This window comes from Haliotis cracherodii, unplaced genomic scaffold (assembly GCF_022045235.1).
Source record: "Haliotis cracherodii isolate W230 unplaced genomic scaffold, xgHalCrac1.p SCAF_3, whole genome shotgun sequence".
NCBI classification, from domain to species: Eukaryota; Metazoa; Mollusca; class Gastropoda; order Lepetellida; family Haliotidae; genus Haliotis; species Haliotis cracherodii.
This window is the reverse complement of record NW_027266286.1, coordinates 49,480,031-49,500,736: the sequence shown is the minus strand read 5'-3', so window position 1 is coordinate 49,500,736 and position 20,706 is coordinate 49,480,031. Positions and strand designations below refer to the sequence as shown.

Below are 20,706 nucleotides of genomic sequence, written 5' to 3'. Positions count from 1 at the left end.
TCTTCAATGCACGATAGACGTTGTTGTCACAGGTCTTTTTTCTTTGTAAGCGTGTATATATTACCGTCAATTTGTAAAATGTGATTCTCTCAGGCAATTTATAAAATGTGTAAATATTTCAGTCATTTTGGCTAAAAAATCTGTCCAGATTGATCAAGACGATCAAAAGGGCCTACAAACATCACAACAGATTATTATGTAGGATTAAAAGCCAAACAACTTAGAAATGTACTTTTCAACGTAACATTTTCAGTCTCTTGGTGATGACATTAAACATCAAAATGTTTGGAATTCGTTGTCATAATAATACAGATGGAAATGTTTTTCAGTCACTTTGTAAAATAACTGAATATTTAGACGTTTAATATATTTGTTACACATTTGACAGTAAAAAAATATACACACTATAAAAAAAGCATATGCTCAGGTGAAATATATACTTTGTGTTGCAAGTCAGAATAGTGTAAACGAAAATCGCAAAATTACCAAGCAAGTGACTTATCAAAACTTCGTCACCATTACCGATGCTATTCACAAAGATACCTACATTTCCTTATTATCTCGAAAACTGTATTTCATTTTGTTGATCAATGTGACCATACGCCCTTATTACTACCCATAAAAGTGACTAATGCGCTTACGAATGGCGCAGCAGAGGTCGCGAACTAGTCTAGATTTCTGCTATACATCCGGGTACTCACTGGGAAAAAACAATAACAAAGGCAACAACCAGTCCTGGGGAATTGCGTTAGATCAGTGCCCCTTTAATGGCATAAAATTGCAGGAGGCAATAGAAATGGATAAATTACAAAATAAAACCATGTGAAGTAAATGAGATAATTCAGGATATTATTTTAACAACTGTTACTATTAAAAGGGCTCATGCAAACAGCTAGGGTTCTGACGGTACATGAGTACTTGAGCACTGTTTGGGTTCAGATGGACTGGTGTGTTACATAAAGGACTCAAGCACCCAACCTGGAGAGATATGTCACACCTTTAGTTCTCCCTGTGTTGCTGAAGAAACTCTGGTTTCTGTGTGCATTTTTAACATAGAGCAGGGATTTATCTAGTCCTGCTCAGAGGCTGATATTCGACCCCAAGGTTTTCAGAAATTAGCAATAAAAATTCTCAATAAGGAACTTAACATTTCCCAATTGATGTTACAATGTATTAATTTATAACTAACTAATTTCATGGCTTTGTAGAAGTAACCTTTATTCACTTATTGTAAGACTAACAGAATAGGAATAGGTTTTAATGCTTTGTTTTATATTATTGCATTTTGTGCAATCTCAAAATACCTCTGAACTTAAGAAAATATAAACTTATAAAAAATTCCATGTTTGAACAAAATAATTTTGTTCCCAAATTTGCCTGCCATGGACACTTATATAGTTTATCCTATATCAATCCCTGTAAAGAGTCATAAGGCTATCACTATATTGTTAGGTCATGCACAGTAGAGCTCTGGCATGTACATCTTGTGAGAGAGAGCACATGGCAACAGTCACACAAGTAAGTTACGGGAATAAACTCATCTTGGACTATCATTTCAATTTTGTGTGGATGGGAAATGATCCAGTAACAGACTCTGGAATATTACCGTTGCAGCCCGGTACTTGAGTCCGGGTCAGGTTTTGAAAGACATGTAAGCCCCTTTTCATTCATCTGTCCAAGCCTGATGTGTGAGACTTGATCTTGACATTTTATTTATGACCACCTAAGAAGTTGAGACTTGTCAGTAGGTAACTTGTAATGAGGGTAATTGCTAACTGCATGATTGACATCTATCATAAAGTTTGAGTTAAAACTAAAAGACCAACAAAATTAGTTTTTAACATGTTCAATACCTTCAATCCAAGTTGCTATTGACCCAAGCCTGGTGTCCCAGTGAAAGTAGAATCTACATGTTTGTTTTCATCTGTGCAGTGTTCCACTTTTCAGGGTTTTATGCAATGCACAAATGTGTGTCCAGTACGCAAAACTGTTGAGAATAAATGCAGAAAAACAATATACTGCGCCCCGAAGGATGCACAATAATATTCTTTGTACCTGCAGTGCATCAAGAGCAGTTATGGATTTCTGTCATTTCACCCATCAATCATGACCACTGTCCACATGGTAGTTGATTCATTCCAGGCTCTAAAGTGATTATGAAAATCTACATTACACAACATCCTTTCATTACTTTTCAGGGCCCTCATATTGCCTGCAAAGATCCTTAAGATAAATTATTGGGGGTCTCCCAGACCTCAACTTTTGTAAGTCACGGTAAAACCCTGACTCTTTCTCTGTGCAAGGATCCACTGGTCCTTGATTCAAGATTCTCACTGATTTTGATCCTTGTTCGTCAGCATCATACCTGTTCCTGTTGGTTTGATCATAGCGGTCAACATCTGTGACCTGCAGCATTTGAGGCTTTTTCCCCACACGGCTGATACACCATCATGTAACCAGGGATTTATCTAGGTCAGAGGCTCAGGCGAATATTTGGCCCCAAGTCTGCACCCAATGTCATTACAAATTGTCAAATTGTAATAACAAATGTAGTTTAAGTTATAACCAATGTTATATGGCTTTGTATGGATGACTTGTATTTCAGTGATTACAGGACCAATAAAGAGGATCGAAAAAGGTTTAGTTCCTAGTTTTACACTATTGCATGGAGTGCAATGTTAAAATACCTCCAAATTTGAGAAAATAAGAACTTTAACAAAAATCCGAGTTTTGAAAGAGTTTTTCCCAGTTTGTCCTCCAAGGGCACTTTGTTCAATCAATCAATCTTTATTGTATGAAAGGCCATTGGCCCATATACACATACAGATAAACAATATTATTTACAGCTGTACAGCGCATTTTATAATTATTTGATAACTAATATGATACTTGACATATAATAAAGGTATTGTAATAACATTGGTTATAACCACAGTGGCAGCAGTAGTAGAAAAAATACAAAAGGAATACCAAAGGAATGGAATGGAAATATGACGTTTTACGTCGCAAAGGCTTTCAGCCATAGCGCGACATTCAATACAGAAGGATCTATCAGAAATATACTCATCATGTCAGGACAATTAGACAATTAAAATGTATATGCATTTCTAGTAGAAACAAACAGACAAAAATGAAATGTAGATACTCCTGATCTAGATGCGAAAGTTTCAAAACAACTTATTATTTCTGGACATATCGGATTTACTAAGTAGTTTACTACGCACTCGTAGACTTTGATAGATGTATTGTAATATCTTAGTTAATTTTTTACTAGAGATACCATTAAAAGATAATATTTTGTTCATGGAATAGTGGTTCTTAGTTATATCAGGCATATATTTCAATCTTAGGTTGTCGTAAATTGGACATATAAACAAAAAGTGTAATTCGTTTTCAATATGGTTTTCGCAGAATGGACAGAAACGCATATCCTTAGGAATAGAGGAGAAGCGACCCCTGTTGCACATCAAATCATTTAACCCTAGCCTAAGTTTAATAAATGTGTCTCTAATTTTTCTCTCTGTTATAGTATGCAGGTAAACCTCTGGTGTTAGACAATATTTAAAGGTTTTATAAACGTCGTAGCGTGTACTGTTATCTAGTGACGACCTCCAATTTTGAGTAAACATATCAATTGCTACCTGCTTAAAAGAGCTAAGAAAATACCTTTTGTCTCCAACGCTTTGATTAAGCCAAACATATCCAAATCCGTGAGAGAAGAGTAAATGCTTAATGTTTGATGCCCAGGTTACGTAACCAACACTATCGCGATAGACAAGCATTTCGTAGCATTTTTTGGGGATTCGTTCCCGCGACATCTCTGTTATTTTGAGCCAGTGTCTGAGTAAACGTAAATATGAACAAATATATAACGGGTATCTGCCACATTCGCCATAGACCATATGATTTGGAGCCGATTTAGAAACATTTAGAAATCTTTTACATGCAGTTAAGTGTACCTTTTCAATATTGTAATAGGTTTCAAAACCCCAGACCTCTGATCCATATAATAAGATTGGTTGAACTTGAGCATCAAACATTTTGAAGAAGATAGTAGGTGAGATAACACGCAATTTATCTAGAACGACAAATAGATTTATTAGGGCCTTTTTTGCTCGTAGGGCGAGATCGTTAACGAGATGTTTAAGATTAAGGTTAAACGGTAAAACAACACCGAGGTATTTATACATGTTTGTAACATTTATAGGTTGGTTATTAAAGAACCATTTATCTCTCGATGCAAGAGGACCTCCCCTCCTAAATACGATAATATTAGTTTTTTCCAAGTTAACAGATAGCTTCCATGTAACAGTGTAACTGTATAGTATATCAATTTGTTTCTGAAGTCCGATAATAGAGTCAGAGATTAGAATCACGTCATCGGCAAAAAGTAATATAAGTAATTCATAAAGGTCAGGGTATAATTGCACTCCGTGTTTACCGTTTTGTTGAACATCAAAGGAAAGCTCATTAATGAAGAATGAAAATAGGAGAGGACTCAAGATACAACCTTGTTTAACTCCCATGGGGCAGTCAAAATAATCGGTGACTCCACTATTATGTCGTATACAAGATTTTACATTTTCATACATTGATTTTAAAATGGTAAACATTTTCCCACCAACACCAGCTGCCCTAAGACAATCCCAAAGTTTACATCGGTCAACAGTGTCGAAAGCTTTTTTAAAATCTACAAAGGCAATATAAAGTTTTCGTTTTCGGCATCCGAGATATCTCTGAACAATAGCATAAAGTGAGAAAATATTATGAGCTGGTGAATATGATTTTCTAAAGCCAGCTTGAGTTGGTGGGATTTTGTCAAAAACATTAGCCCAGGTAGAAAGACGACTGTTTAGAATTATAGCAAACAGTTTACCTAAGATGCTTGTTAGAGAAATTGCTCTATAGTTATCGGGGTTAGTCACGTCTCCCTTTTTGAATACAGGCACAATGACAGATCTAGACCATGCATTTGGGAATATACCCTTTCTGAATATTTCGTTAAAACATTTGTGCAAAAAAGGAGTAATGATATGTTTTGAACTTTTTAACATTTCAGCTAGGACATCATCGGGGCCTGGAGATTTACCTGATTTAAGTGTATTAATGGCATCGTGTATTTCAGCGACTTCAATTTCCGATTCTAAAATATCTCGCTCAACATCAGATAAATTTACATCATTAGCAACATCATGGATGTTATCGTCGAAAATATGGTTATTTCCAAAAACCTGTTTGAAATGGAGAAGCCATTCAGGACCTGTAATATTATTACGTGCAATGACTGGATTACGTAGAGATTTTATCTCTTTCCAAAAAAGCTTTGAGTTGTTTAATGAGTTGGTTAATTTATTCAATTTTAGATGTCTTAAAGAGTTAAGGTGTTGTCTGCATTCTGTTTTATATTTGTTTCTCAGTTTACAATAACTTCTTCTATTTAGTTCTGATCTATTTCGACGAAACTCGCGAAGTGCTCTTCTGGCTGATCTCTTGTGTTCTTTACATTTACCGTTTAAACTAAACAGCTTTTTAGGAACTAAATTTGAACACGAGCCTCGTTTCATACATTTGCCAGACTCCAAAAGAATGTTTATAAAGAGATCGACCGCATCATGCATATTACTCCTCAAAGACTGAAACAGAGTGTCAGACACCTCATCAAAATTATTGCTTAGACATCGTAAGAAGTCAGGTTTTTTAGATTCATTCCATCTAAAGCTGTCAGAAAATATATCCTCTGATAATGGTTCTGATACAGGATTATACAATGCACACTGTAGTTCTAAAGGAAAGTGGTCGGAGTCTGTGCTCTCCCCAACAGTTAGGCAATCAACAAATCTGAAGAATTCAGCTGACGCTATAAAATAGTCAACAGTGCTACTGCCATTACTACTTACATATGTTTGTTCACCACTTCTGTCGCCATGCACTCTGCCATTCATGATATACAGGTTATAAACGTAACATAAATTAAGAAGAAAGCGACCAAATTTGTTAACCACATCATCAAGTGACGATCGTTTACTAATGTCACAAGGATTGTCTTCAGGAAATATATCTGGATCACCGTGATTTAATTCAGGTTCTGGAGGGTTATTCTCAGTACCTGTTCGAGAATTGAAATCCCCACACAGTAATATAAAGAAATCAGATAGGTACTCTGATAGGTCGAGAAGAAAGTTATCAATTTTATCAAATAAGCAAGTATTTGGATTTTTCACGTAATACGTTGAGTTTTCAGGGGGAATATATAAACAAAATATCAGAATATCTTTTGGTAAACCGAAGGGAGTTTTCTTAATTTCTATGGTCAAAAGATTGTCAATATCATTTCGACGTAACACACAAAACTGTTGGAATTCATACCTGACAGCAAAGCAAACTCCACCACTATTCCTGCCATGACCTGACAATTTCACCGACGGAGAGTAAAATATTTTATATCCAGGCAACCAGTCATAGTCTACGTTGTCCAAAAAGGTTTCCGATAGACAAAGAAAGTCAAAGGTTTGTAGATATGAAATAAAGTCATTATTTGAGAGTTTACTGGATAGACCATTCACATTCCAGCAAAGAAATCGGCACAGAGTGTTATCAATTTCATGAGTTAGGTTGATACCGGTGCGTCGTTCATTTGGCTCCTGTGAACAATTGACCGGGGCCGGGCCGAGTCCTCAAGTAGTTTTGTTCCTGGCACCTGATCTTGTCTTTCGACGAGAATCAATTGGATCTGTCGCAGTCCTTTCAAATATAGGTTCCGTAATCAGCCGGCCATTCTTGAAGTAACCGCGCATCCCTGTGTCTTTGTTTGAAGTCCTAGATAAATCCCTGATACCAGGGGGTAACCTAAATTATAAAGCTGCTTTAAACCCGTTCACACTGTAATTGTTGTTTTGAGAGTAGAGGTTAGATTCAGAATTTTTTGTCTTTTGTAGAAACCTGATGTCCTCACCACAGGCACAGGTGCCCCTGTTGGGCGCAAGAATGCCACCATGACTGTTGGACCACGGGGGCCTGTGCTGCTGCAGGACTTTGTGTTTACAGATGAGATGGCCCATTTTAACAGAGAGCGGATTCCAGAACGTGTTGTCCATGCCAAAGGAGCAGGTGATTGCTGATTCTTTTAAGTTTAATTCTGCACTCAGCAATATTGAAGCTATATGATGGGGGTCTATAATCCAGTGATTGACATCATGAGCATCGATCCATGCAATTGGGATACATGACATGCATCAACCTAGGCAGCAAGACGGACTCGAAAATAAAAACAAGCATGGGTTACTGAAGACTAATTCTAACCCAGATCTTCAATGGGTGTGTAGTTCTATCTCTTATTTATGACAATGTTTTTGTCAATAATAATTGTATCATTTCTTATGGTATTATTTGAAAGGTCAATTTTAAAGGATCCTTTTTTAAGCATACATCATGAAATAAAAAACATTTTCAGAAAGAATTATGTATGAGCATATTAATTGGTCTTTGTAAATAAACAAATACTGGTCTCTTTCAGGTTGATGCACAGGTAATGATGACTTGAGGAAAGTATGGGAATATATGTTGGACATTACTTGTGTTGAATGTACTCATTTGTGTTCCCCTCATTGCAGGAGCATTTGGCTACTTTGAGGTGACACACGACATCACAAGGTACTGTAAGGCCAAAATATTTGAACATGTTGGCAAGAGGACTCCAATGGCGATCAGGTTTTCAACTGTTGGTAAGTGTTTCTTATGATTTCTATAAAACTGACGCCACATTACAGAACAACGTAATACTTGAAAGCTTTAATAATGAAACATAATTAAATACAACATGCCTATCATTGTCATAAATGCGTCTCATCCTATCATGTAGATACTTACTCAATGGCTCTCATAAACAGCCATGCTTAAAACCAACATCTTGCGGCCATGCCAGTGAAGTGCACCTGACAAAGACACTTGCTAATTGCAAGTGTCTATCACATGTTTGGTATAAGGGAAGTAACTCTGTATACATGTGGCTATGGTTGGTAGTTAGTGTAAGTGGTAGGTGATAGTGTCCTGAGGGAGAGAATTATGGATGTCAACTTCTTTATACAATGTTTCAGAGTATATGTTTACTCCTTCATCATCATACCCCGACACGTTGTGTTCCTCTTGATGAAGTGACAAATTCTCTTCTTTATGTTTATCACTTCTAAATGTCATTCAAAGACTTGATACTGTCCTGTTTGTATCTGTAGATTGACTTTTGGCTTCAGATGGTTTAATACCCAAATCTAGTATATGAGCTGTGTAGATTATGAACCTAGATTTTGTTCCAAATGATTTTATGTTTTTATGTTTTGAGGTTGTGAATTTATGACATTGAGGGTCATGGTGTTCAACGTTATTCGATCAATATATGAGGCTAGCCCTAATTTTTTTTTTATCTACAGCTTTCCTTTTCAATATGCCAAGTTACAGAGGCTAACTCATGTATCAGGGTTGTTTTAAAATATTCCTTAAATATTTTAGAAAATAAAGTTGACAGACAAAAATGATGTTAAGAATTGGCTTTGTAACTTTTATTTCTACTATTTCCGATTCAGGGCAAGTTCATTCATAACATTATGGACATTTTGGACCAGCCTAATGATAACAGCACAGGCTAAAGCTTAAAGAGTGCACCCTCCTCGAATGTAACCAAAAGAATTATATTGTAACAAAGTAGTCTTGTTTACATTAATGTTTTCATAAACTTAAATATATAAGGTCCCACTAGCAGACTTCTTTTTGACTGATTGACCGATAATAGAATGGATGGGGCTTGTGTGGCATTATTGCTCTAAACAATGTATCTAATTTCGTATCCTTGTCTACATTTTTTATGTAACTAATGTTACCTTATTTATATTTATAGCGTTTTGGATGTATTGTTGTAAAAACTGGTTTGCACATTTACTGTAAACATGGTAAAATACGCTATGTGCATTAATGCAACGTGCACACCAGTTTGTACGTTTTTACCTCCATAATCGCACATAATATTGAAGTCAAATCTTGATTAATGTAGTTCATTATCCTTACCAAAACATCTTGTATTATTGATAACATCGATGATGTTTACTGCAAATGATCATATTAATGATACATGCATTGACTGCCTAAAGGTGGAGAGAAGGGATCAGCTGACACAGCCAGAGATCCCCGCGGGTTTGCCATGAAGTTCTACACTGAAGATGGAAACTGGGATCTTGTGGGCAACAACACTCCCATCTTCTTTATCAGAGACCCCATTCTTGTGAGTAGTGACAGTAGACAAACAGAGAACAGTCGTAGGACACTTGTAGTACAGGAGTGGAATATTAGTAGAATGCTTGTAGTACAAGAGTGGAATATTAGCAGAACACTTGTAGTTCAGGAGTGGAATATTAGCAGAACACTTGTAGTACAGGAGTGGAATATTAGCAGAACACTTGTAGTACAGGAGTGGACTATTAGTATAACGCTTGTAGTACAAGAGTGGAATATTAGTAGAACACTTGTAGTACCAGAGTGGAATATTAGTATAACGCTTGTAGTACAAGAGTGGAATATCAGTAGAACGCTTGTAGTACAAGAGTGGAATATTAGTAGAACGCTTGTAGTACAAGAGTGGAATATTAGTAGAACGCTTGTAGTACCAGAGTGGAATATTAGTAGAACGCTTGTAGTACAAGAGTGGAATATTAGTAGAACGCTTGTAGTACAAGAGTGGAACATTAGTAGAATTCTTGTAGTACAAGCGTGGAATATTAGTAGAACACTTGTGGTACAAGAATGGGATATAAGTAGAACACTTCTAGTACAAGAGTTGAACATTAGTAGAATGCTTGTAGTACAAGAGTGGAATATTAGTTGAACACTTGTATTACAAGAGTGGAATAGTAGTAGAACACTTGTACAAGAGTGGAACATTAGTAGAACTGTAAAAGTGAGTGAGTGAATGTTGTTTGACGCCACAGTCAGCAATATTTCTGCTGTCCTGGGATGACCTGAGTTTGGACCACGAGAACCAGTGACTCGAAACATGAGCAATGATCAGGATCATCACGTTCTCATGACACCCACCGCCCCATAAAACAATGGAAGAACATGGGCATCTTTAATGCAGATATCTACTCTTCTGATGGTTGAACATACTGGGTCCTGTCTGGCATCTTATCTTCTTATGACTTTTACATGTTACCTCTCATAGACCAGGGCCTCGTTTCATAAAGTGATGCTTACGCAATGGCAGTCGTAAGTCTATGTTAAAGTACGGGAGCTATGATCACCTAGGTGATCGCTTAGTGGAGCGAGGCACTGATGGATTAAACTCATAATCAAGGAACTATGTGAGCTTGTTTGTCTGTTTCAGTTCCCCAGTTTTATTCACACCCAGAAGAGAAACCCTGTCACCAACTTGAAGGTAGGACAGTCCACCTTGCCGGCATGGGCTAGACCTACATCCCTTTCTGTACACAGCATCTCACTTTTGCACTTGGAAGATACATTTAACTTTCAGTGGCTAAACTTACTCAGATGTTTGATATTAGCATTGATTGATATTGAATGTGATAAATGATGTAAGTTACCAAATTTCCTCAATTAATCACTGGACCTTGAATAATCCCTGGGATCCGAGTAAACGCCAGGCCTTGATTAAACAACGGGTAGTTCTTTATCTACAGAATTCTCCACATTATTTTTGTGATTAAATGCCAGTGGAAAAGAGAGTCTGAAAGAACTATGTAATTGAGGAAAAAATGTACGCAATGTTGAAGACTGGATGCAAGGAGATGAGGAGGGTTAGATAGTTTACAAATTGTTTGCCTAACTGATGTTTTAGAAAGTCAGATAAAGTTGCATGTGTCATAAGCAGAATGTATAGGATATTGCAAACTGAAAGTCCTTGAGATCACTGGTGTGTACGAGAACTTTCAGCGTGTCAAAATCTGTACACCTTGCTATTGACATATGTAATGAAGTGCTAGTGACATATGTAATGAAGTATGCTGATTACAGAAAAATTCTTAATCAATGAATTAATCATGTGTGGCAATAAATAAGCTCATGTCCTGTGCCGACAGTTGAGGATCATCTGGTTAAGTCAGATTGTGAAAAGAGTTCTTAGGGACTTGTAAGTGAAATGTATTCAATTTCTCTTCAGTGAAATAAGTTTACAGGCAGGAATAGAAAATGATATTTGTGAAATTAAAGGGTGGCAGTTTCGTTATCCAAGTAATAAAAATAACAGGATGCCTGAGTATAACAAACACTGAGTATATCAGACACTGAGTATATCAGACTGTTAACATGCTTGAGTATATCAGACAATCACACTGACTGAGTATGTCAATCAATAACACAATGCTTGAGTATCAAACACTGCCAAAATGCTTCAGTATATCAGGCACTGAGTATATCAAACACTGACTAAATGCTTGAGTTTATCAGACACTGAGTATATCAGACTGTTAAAATGCTTCAGTATATCAGACAATCACACTGACTGAGCATGTCAATCAATGACACAATGCTTGAGTATATCAAACACTGCCAAAATGCTTGAGTATATCAGGCACAGAGTATATCAAACACTGACTAATGCTTGAGTTTTTCAGACACTGAGTAAATCAAACTGCCAAAATGCTTGAATATATCAGGCACTGAGTAAATCAAACTGCCAAAATGCTTGAATATATCAGGCACTGAGTAAATCAAACTGCCAAAATGCTTGAGTATATCAGGCACTGAGTAAATCAAACTGCCAAAATGCTTGAGTATATCAGGCACAGAGTATATCAAACACTGACTAATGCTTGAGTTTATCAGACACTGAGTAAATCAAACTGCCAAAATGCTTGAGTATATCAGGCACTGAGTAAATCAAACTGCCAAAATGCTTGAGTATATCAGGCACAGAGTATATCAAACACTGACTAATGCTTGAGTTTATCAGACACTGAGTAAATCAAACTGCCAAAATGCTTGAGTATATCAGGCACTCGGTATATCAAACTGCCAAAATGCGTTTATCTGACACTGAGTATATGAAACACTGACAAACTGTTTGAGTATACCAGACACTGATAAAATGGTTTCATGTGACATATTTGCGAACATGTTGACAGGACCCTGACATGTTCTGGGACTTCATTACCCTGCGTCCCGAGACCAGCCACCAGGTGTCCTTCCTGTTCTCAGACCGCGGCACTCCAGACGGTTTTCGCCACATGAACGGCTATGGCAGCCACACTTTCAAGATGGTTAACGCCCGTGGGGAGGCTGTTTACTGCAAGTTTCACTTTAAGGTAAGAGTGTCCTGTTAGATGGAGGTTTGAAGGATAATGTGTGTTTGAAAAGTTGTTTGTGCAGTTCATCTATTACATATTATTGTTGGGGATGCATTTTAATTCATAAGTGTTCAAGCTTAGAAATAGTTTTAGGTCCAGAACTTGTTTTTGAACCTTTTTGTATACATACTGTCAGAATTTCAAATTATTATTTTGTTGCTGTTTCATAAGAAGACTTTTTTTAGTATTAATTCTTTTTCTTTTTGTCTGATTTAATAAAAGAACATGTTTGTTTTAGATGAGCAGTCAGTCTTTGGAGGTGACCTGTATTGATGAGTGAGTGAGTTTGGTTTAACGCTGCATTTAACAGTATTCCAGTTATATTGCGGCGTGTCAGGTTAGTGTGGGAGGAAAGCCCGAAGTGATGCAGGTCTCGGAAGTTTACCACTTTGGTGAACCCACGAGCACGGGTATCGTGCTGACAAACCTAGAAACATAATCGGCGCGAGCCATGATTTGAACCAACAATCATAGGTTTCTGGCGTGCCCAAGGGATGCAACTCTGCACAGTGAATTGCAGTGATTTAGACGCCTGGGCCACCCGTGCCCCTTGTATTGATGAGGTTGGGATCAAATTTCTTGCTGACCCTCCATTAAATTCTGACCCAAATTATTTTAGGATCTTAATTGTTTGTGAGCTGACAAGACATTTGGGAAAGTAGAAAAAAGACAACTGAGTTATGGCCAGATACGGTTGACTCACTCTTCCATTTATAAACAGACTGACCAAGGCATCAAGAATATGACAGGATCTCAGGCTGATCAACTCTCTGCCAGTGACCCCGACTATGCCACCCGTGACTTGCACAATGCCATTGCCGAGGGCAACTTCCCGTCATGGTCTGCCTACATCCAGGTGATGAGCTTCGAGGAGGCAGAAAGGTTCAGATGGAACCCCTTCGATCTCACCAAGGTAGGAGACATGATCACTTTGTGCATACAGACTTCTTGGTAGAGCATACAGCTTTCTTGATAGACAGTTCCCTATAGTTGATGTGTGTATGAGTTGTAGGTGTGGCCTCAAGGGGAGTTCCCTCTGATCCCTGTTGGTCGTAACCATTACATATTTTGCTTTAGTTGTTGACAATTCCCTATGGTTGATGTGTGTATGAGTTGTAGGTGTTGCCCCAAGGGAGTATCTTCTGATCCCTGTTGATCGTAACCGTAACATATTTTGCTTTAAATGTTGACAATTCTCCACAGTTCATACATGTGTTGTAGGTGTGGCCCCAAGGGGAGTTCCCTCTGATCCCCGTCGGTCGCATGGTCCTCAACAGGAACCCCAAGAACTACTTTGCTGAGGTGGAGCAGATCGCCTTCTCCCCGGCCCACATGGTGACAGGCATTGAGGCCAGCCCTGACAAGATGCTGCAGGCAAGTTGTCCTGTCCAGTTACAGGCTAATGTTGGTTTAATTCATATGCTGAAAGGTTTTGACTGGCCTACGGAAACATTTTCTAAACAAATGCTGCCTTTGTGTTGTATGTTTAAGGTAAATGTTTTTGAAAAAATCTACTTTTTATCTTATCCATCCACGACAGTATGCAATATTCTTTCTTAAGTCAATCATAAGATAGTGTAGAACAATGTCACCCAAACACACCATCTGACCACCTTGCTTCACCTTGCTCCTGGGCTTGTCATCTTTCCTTCATCGCCGAAGTGACAAGACGTATCAGCTACATGCTTCATTTTTGATTTGGGGTTAGACTTGCTTGTCTTTGGGTTTGATTACTTAGTGATAAATTCTTTGTTTGTGAAACAATTATGTGCGCTTTTCTAGCAATATTAATGGCTGGGAACTTTCTTCCTTTGTGTGCATGTCATACTATAATACATGTTTTTTTGTGATTGCAGTGCTCTTTGGTGTCCTCCTAGTGTTCATTTCTGTGGTATTTTTACTTGTTACGTTGACTCGGGGTATTTCCTTTTTTTTTTTGCATCTGCTGCACATGAACTTCATTCTGTGCTGGTTATACCGCTCAGATGGTTATGCCTCCCCAACTTTAACACGGAGTTGGGTGCGTTATTATTGCTCGTGGGTTACATTTACAATTCTCACACTATTGTTGTAGGTTTGATGGACTACATTGTTATCACAGAACTGGTGTCTGAAGTTGATGACGACCATCAGTGTGTGGAATGCATGTAGTCCTCTTGGGATCCCCATAGCCTTCGCCCTGTTTGCTGGGTTTCCGGTTCCATGGTATTCCGGTATTCTTTGCTGAATACCGAGTCAGATTATGCCAGGCTCCATGTTCCTCCCGAAAGCCTGCCACTGTCGCTGCTCCAATGTCAGGACCACCTTTGGGTGTCTCTTCTAGTGGGTCAGCCCAATGGTGTTTCCACTCCTAGGGGCTCGTTGTCTCCTTTGCCCACCTGTGAAAGGTGCCTGACCCCATGCGCTGTCTTTCAGTGTTTGGACACCTGCGCTATTGCTATTATCACCTGTGCCCCAGCAGTGGCATTGTTGCTTGTCATGATGTCTGCCACAGACACTTACAGGCAGGCTTTGTCTTGCATGGTGTCGATTCATCTGGTTTGGAGCCTTCAGACGTGGCCTCATCTCTTCAGACATTTCTCCGCTCCAACTACCCTACCTGGAAGAACATGTGTCACTCTTACGGCACAATAGATACAGCTCTCTCTACACAGGGGGACAAAAAAGCTCCTGCCCACCAGGTTTGTACAGTCCTTTCTTCCTGGTACCCCAAAAGGACTCATCAAAGCTGCGCATGATTCACAACCTGCAAGTAACTAACTAACTAACTCACTACAACTAGGTGACTTCCTTGCCTGGCTTTACCTCAAGGACGGCTACATGTATTCCGAACTTTCCAGCACACCGTCGTCACCTCTGCTTTATCTGCAAAGGCCGACATTACCAGTGGGAAAGTCTGTGCCATCTCCTCACTTCTGTTCTACCCAGATAGTCACTGCAAAGGAACTCGCAGCTATGTTTTGGGGCTACCGCAAGTCTGACCAACGAGAAACGTTGATGTGTGTATGTATCCACTAGAGGTAGGACGATACACCGATGCATCGATGGGTCGCGATGTTTTACTTTTTTAAAGATAAGTAGCACAGGAGCATGCTGGGAGTGAGGTGGTCAGAGGATGTGTTCGGGTGAATGTTCTACATTGTTCTACACCTTTTTACAATCAAAGGAAGAAGGAATATAGCATACTGTTGTGTGAGGATATGTATATAAATAAGAGGAAACACTGATTCTCTATATTTCTTCAGGGTCGTCTCTTCTCATATTCGGACACCCATCGGCATCGTCTGGGCAGCAACTACCTCCAGATCCCCGTCAACTGCCCCTTCAACACCCACCGCCGCAACTACCAACGTGACGGACCCCAGTGTGTTGATGAAAACCAAGGTCAGTTGCAATTGATACAATCTGCTTAGGATATCGTAGAGCCACAACTCGGGATCTAGATTTCACACAAGCCATAGGCCTATAGTACATATCTTTGTGGATAGTGGGTGGATATATTGACTTCCACTTATTTAAGTCACTCATCTTATCATTTCCATTCATTGCATGGAATATATACATAGTCAAAGGCTTCAGTACATAAATATTTGTGGAAGACATTAATTCATTAAACTTAAATATATTTGGAATTTGTATGTACGTATCTATGAGCCTTTGTGTACACAATTTAACAAAATGTTCAGATAAGATATCATATGAAACAAAATTGATAGGTTCACAAGACAGTTTATATTTTTCTGGAGGTTAAGTTGAGGACCATATAACTGTGTATATGTCAAGTAAACCTTTGCATCAATACTTTTATTAGATGATATATTAACATGACTATTTCCTGCCATTTCACCTTAATCATCATGGCAGGTTTACTTCTTAACAAATTAGATGATATAAAGTTTCAAATTGTATCCACTATTGCTTCCTAGGTGGCGCTCCAAATTATTTCCCGAACAGCTTCACCGGGCCACAGGATGACACCAAACACCTGGAGTGCCCTTTCAAAATATCCGGGGACATTGGCAGATACAACACGGCCGATGATGACAACTTCAGTCAAGTCGGCATCTTCTGGAGGAAGGTTAGTTTTGAAAGACCCTTATTTCTATTGCATATGTTGGGAGTGGTGCGAACCTTGTTGTCATAGCCCATGTTGGGGACGCTGTAAGCTTTGAGTGCTGAGAGCCCCTTGGCCTATTAGCATGTATTGGGAATGGTGTGAGCTCTAAGAGTTGAGAGCCCCTTGGCCTGTTGGCATATATTGGGAATGGTGTGAGCTCTAAGAGTTGAGAGCCCCTTGGCCTGTTGGCATATATTGAGAATGGTGTTAGCTCTAAGTATTGAAAGCCCCTTGGCCTGTTGGCATATATTGAGAATGGTGTTAGCTCTAAGTATTGAAAGCCCCTTGGCCTGTTGGCATATATTGAGAATGGTGTTAGCTCTAAGTATTGAAAGCCCCTTGGCCTGTTGGCATATATTGAGAATGGTGTTAGCTCTAAGTATTGAAAGCCCCTCGGCCTGTTGGCATATATTGGGAATGGTGTGAACTCTGAGTATTGAGAGCCCCTTGGCCTGTTGGCATATATTGGGAATGGTGTGAGCTCTAAGTGTTGAGAGCCCCTTGGCCTGTTGGCATATATTGGGAATGGTGTGAGCTCTAAGTATCGAGAGCCCCTTGCCTGTTGGCATATATTGGGAATGGTGTTAGCTCTGAGTGTTGAGAGCCCCTTGGCCTGTTGGCATATATTGGGAATGGTGTGAACTCTAAATGTTGAGAGCCCCTTGGCCTGGTGGCATATATTGGGAATGGTGTGAACTCTGAGAGCCCCTTGGTAAATTTGCCCATGATGGGAATCAAGAAAACTTCTGAACAAGGGAGGCCTAGAAAACCAGTAATTAGTAGCAGCCCAGAGAAATGTGACTGCTTTAACGTGTTATTGGAATTTGGCATTTGTGAGGGATGATTCTGGTACACAAAGAGTATTGTCATTATGTGGATTACACTGTTATGCTTATGAGTTAGTGTTCAGTTATTACTTGCCCCCATTTGCCTTCCAAACAAGGTAGAGACTGTTTGATAATATAGAAAATGAAACTTCAGTTTTGAATTGTTAACTCTTTGGGACTAAACAAGAAATTACTTTCCAACCTTGGCTGTCATGTGTATCCCCCAGGTACTGTCCCCCACTGACCGTGACCACCTGATCGACAACATGGCCGGACATCTCATCAATGCCCAGGACTTCATTCAGAAGCGGGCAGTCAATAACTTCGGCCAGGCTGACCCTGAGTATGGCCGCCGACTGCAGGACGCTCTCAATGCCTTGAAGGCAAGGGCGCAGGTGAGAATAGTACAATGTTGCAGAGGCATTGTTCATGGGTGTCATTATGAGCAATACTCCAGCTATGTCACAGCAGCCTGTAAAGAACTGGTCAGTTTTTTTTCGTCTGGTCGGTGTACAATTCCTTGCAGTTTTCATGGCAACAAGTTTGACTTTGACTCTGTTCATATTGTTGTGTACCTGACATCGAAATACAAAGTTCTGAATCCCAATTCCATGGTATTGTTTTGACAGCTCAATAACTACTCTTGTAAATGGACAGACAGGTTAGATAGAAATTCTCTCATCAGGTTGGACTAAAGTAACAGTCAGATGATTTGTTCTGGATTTGAACTGAAAGCATGGTTGCCCTGGAACAGAACTAAAGAGTCATTCAAGTTAGGTTTATGTAACTTGTTGCATACATTGAATTAGCATTGTTAAACAACTTTCAATCACTTACAAGCATACAAGGATGGCAGTGGATAAAGATAAGTTTCTCCTTGTTTGTACTGATATTTTGAGGAATAGTGTGGATAATTCTCCAATATTGTTTTGGATCAATCAGAATATCATTACTTTTTAGAGATTGGTGGGTACATAAAGTTTTGTATGTCACCCAAAATATTGCTGTACATGAAATCTTGATTTGAAACCTCTGATTGACCAATCAGAACAAAACATTTTCCAAAGTCATTATTACACCCCTGCTTTTATCACCAGGGAGTTGCCTAGCAGTTAAAGCATTGGATCTTCATGACGAAGACCCAGATCTGATTCTCCACATTCCCCCCCATGATGATACAGCTGGAATATAGAAATAATGTAAAACTGAGTCACCTTATTGTACAGTTATCTCTCATGATGTTAATGTTTGTTCCAGAGTGGGGTCACCGCCAACCTTTGAGAAGCTGGGAAAAAATGTGTCAAAGGAAATTCTGAAGAAATTAATTATCAGATGCTTTCAATTTGTTGATTCCATGATCACAGCCTGAAGACTGATGATGCACACTATTTATGACTTTAAAGAGACTAATAATAAATGCTGAATGACAAATCACTGATGATATGTCATACTTTGCTCAGAATCATATGTTGATTGGCAGGCTGAAATTGTTATCTCTTACATCTGAGCTGTTGACTTGGTTGATAACTGTTCCTAACACATAGTTGTGGGTCATATGCGATTCAGCAAATATATGTCACACCAAGGAATCACAAAGCACTCAACACAGCTACACAGTAAGCGATACACATGTAGGATAAAAAGTGAAATGCTGGTTTCCTTTGCTTTGCAAGTAAATCACCTCCTGAAATCACAGACACATCCTCAGCTCTGATTGTTGAAGGAATGTTTTAGATCATGATTATTAGTTTGTCATCTGAATCTGATTTCAAGGAAGCAGTAACATCATCAGTTACTCATTAGCTGATATACATCATATACATAAAGGATACAGGTTGACACCATCTTGCTGTCACTTAGACTTGGAAGAGGGGCCTTGGTTTTGGCTTCCATTGTGCTTTCTGTGTTTATTTAGATTTTTCATTTAAGGAACCATTAAGGTTGTGATATGAAATGTTTTCTTCACATGAGTGGTTTGCGTGTTCAGTATTTAATTAATCACATATTTGTTTTTGGTTTATTGTATATTTGTACTTTGGATTATGAGGTGATGATTGTGGTACTAAAGAATGAGAAAATCTAGTCGTTATAGAATCATTGAACAGTGACGTAAAGGTTTGTAAATTTATTGAACTCAGTTGTGTCAGCATAAATGACATGATTTGTGACTTCTGTTTGTGTATATTCAGAGAATGACTGCCTACTTTCCTTGAACATTGTGGAATAAATAATGTTTGAATATGGATCACCTGTGTATTGTGTTGATATTTTACTGAAAACAGAGACAACTAATTTTTTTTATTAAATCAGTTTACATTACCTCATCTATTCCAAAATGTGAAGATATGTGATATTGACTTGGTTTTCTCAGTATGTAAATTATGGGGGACAACTGGTATGATACCACCATGTGGGTAGTATATTAATTACCAGTGAGTAAATTTGAACTACATGTATTCAAATGACAGTTGTAATATTGAATGTGTTTGTTTATGACTAATGTCGCACTCCGCTGCAATCCAGCTATGTAACGTTGGCCTCTTAATAATAGAGTCTGAACTGGATGGTGAGAAAATGAATCATTGTAATGGGCTGCTTTGGTGACTTGGTTGCCATCGTACCAACAACATGGGTCATTGCTCCTAATGTCAATCACTGGTTTGTCTGGCAAAGATTTACAGGCTACCAAGATATGTCTGGATAGTGTACATTCAGATTCATACACACCCAACCAAAACGGCCCACGAAGATCTGGGGTAGAATAGGTCTTTAGCAAACCATGCTTGCCGTGAAAGGCGACTAAGCGATTAACAGGATCGGGTGGACAGTCTCGCTGACTTGGTTGATGCATGTAATCGATCCCAATTGCGTGGATCGATGTTCATGTTGTCAGTCACTGGATTGTCTGGTCGAGACTTGATTACTTACAGACTGCCGTCATATAGCTGGAATATTGCTGAGTGCAGCGTTAAACAATAAATAAACAAACAAACAAACACAACCCAAACAGCAGGAAGATGTTAAATATATATTTGCTGGCGTGGCATATCAGTTGACAAATCATTGAATAACTGATATCAAACAGGTTTTTGATTTTTAAAGATAAACAACCCTTTTCACATGTTTGTCCTCTGATAAAACCTTTCACATTGAGTGCATGTATGTTTTTCGTTTTGTTCTAGCTATAATAAGCATCGCCAGATCTGTCACAGCTGCCATCTGGGTAGACTAAGGGGACATTATGTTCCTTGAGTATATTCTGTATCAGAAAGAAAACCAGGGACTTGGTGTATGTAACCCGACCTACTAGTAATAGGCCCCATGTGGAGTATGGGTTGACTCCACAAGCGAAGCGTTCATAAAATATTTTGTATGCAAACCTTTTTGGACGTTCATACTGACATGAAGAGAGCACAAC

The 20,706-nt window shown here is 38.7% G+C and overlaps 1 protein-coding gene across 1 annotated transcript in view; it reads left to right on the top strand.

Annotated features, from left to right (window-relative positions):
• Positions 1 to 19,091, top strand: part of LOC139473836 (catalase-like) — a 28,025-nt gene extending 8,934 nt beyond the window's left edge. Inside the window, exons 2-12 of the mRNA XM_071256602.1 lie at positions 6,936 to 7,107; positions 7,611 to 7,721; positions 9,138 to 9,268; positions 10,367 to 10,417; positions 12,123 to 12,302; positions 13,066 to 13,257; positions 13,566 to 13,718; positions 15,590 to 15,728; positions 16,271 to 16,422; positions 17,516 to 17,683; positions 18,546 to 19,091. Of these exons, the coding sequence (XP_071112703.1) occupies positions 6,936 to 7,107; positions 7,611 to 7,721; positions 9,138 to 9,268; positions 10,367 to 10,417; positions 12,123 to 12,302; positions 13,066 to 13,257; positions 13,566 to 13,718; positions 15,590 to 15,728; positions 16,271 to 16,422; positions 17,516 to 17,683; positions 18,546 to 18,569 (1,473 nt within the window). The 3' untranslated portion in view covers positions 18,570 to 19,091. The remainder of the gene's footprint in view (positions 1 to 6,935; positions 7,108 to 7,610; positions 7,722 to 9,137; positions 9,269 to 10,366; positions 10,418 to 12,122; positions 12,303 to 13,065; positions 13,258 to 13,565; positions 13,719 to 15,589; positions 15,729 to 16,270; positions 16,423 to 17,515; positions 17,684 to 18,545) is intronic.
• Positions 19,092 to 20,706: the final 1,615 nt, after the last annotated feature.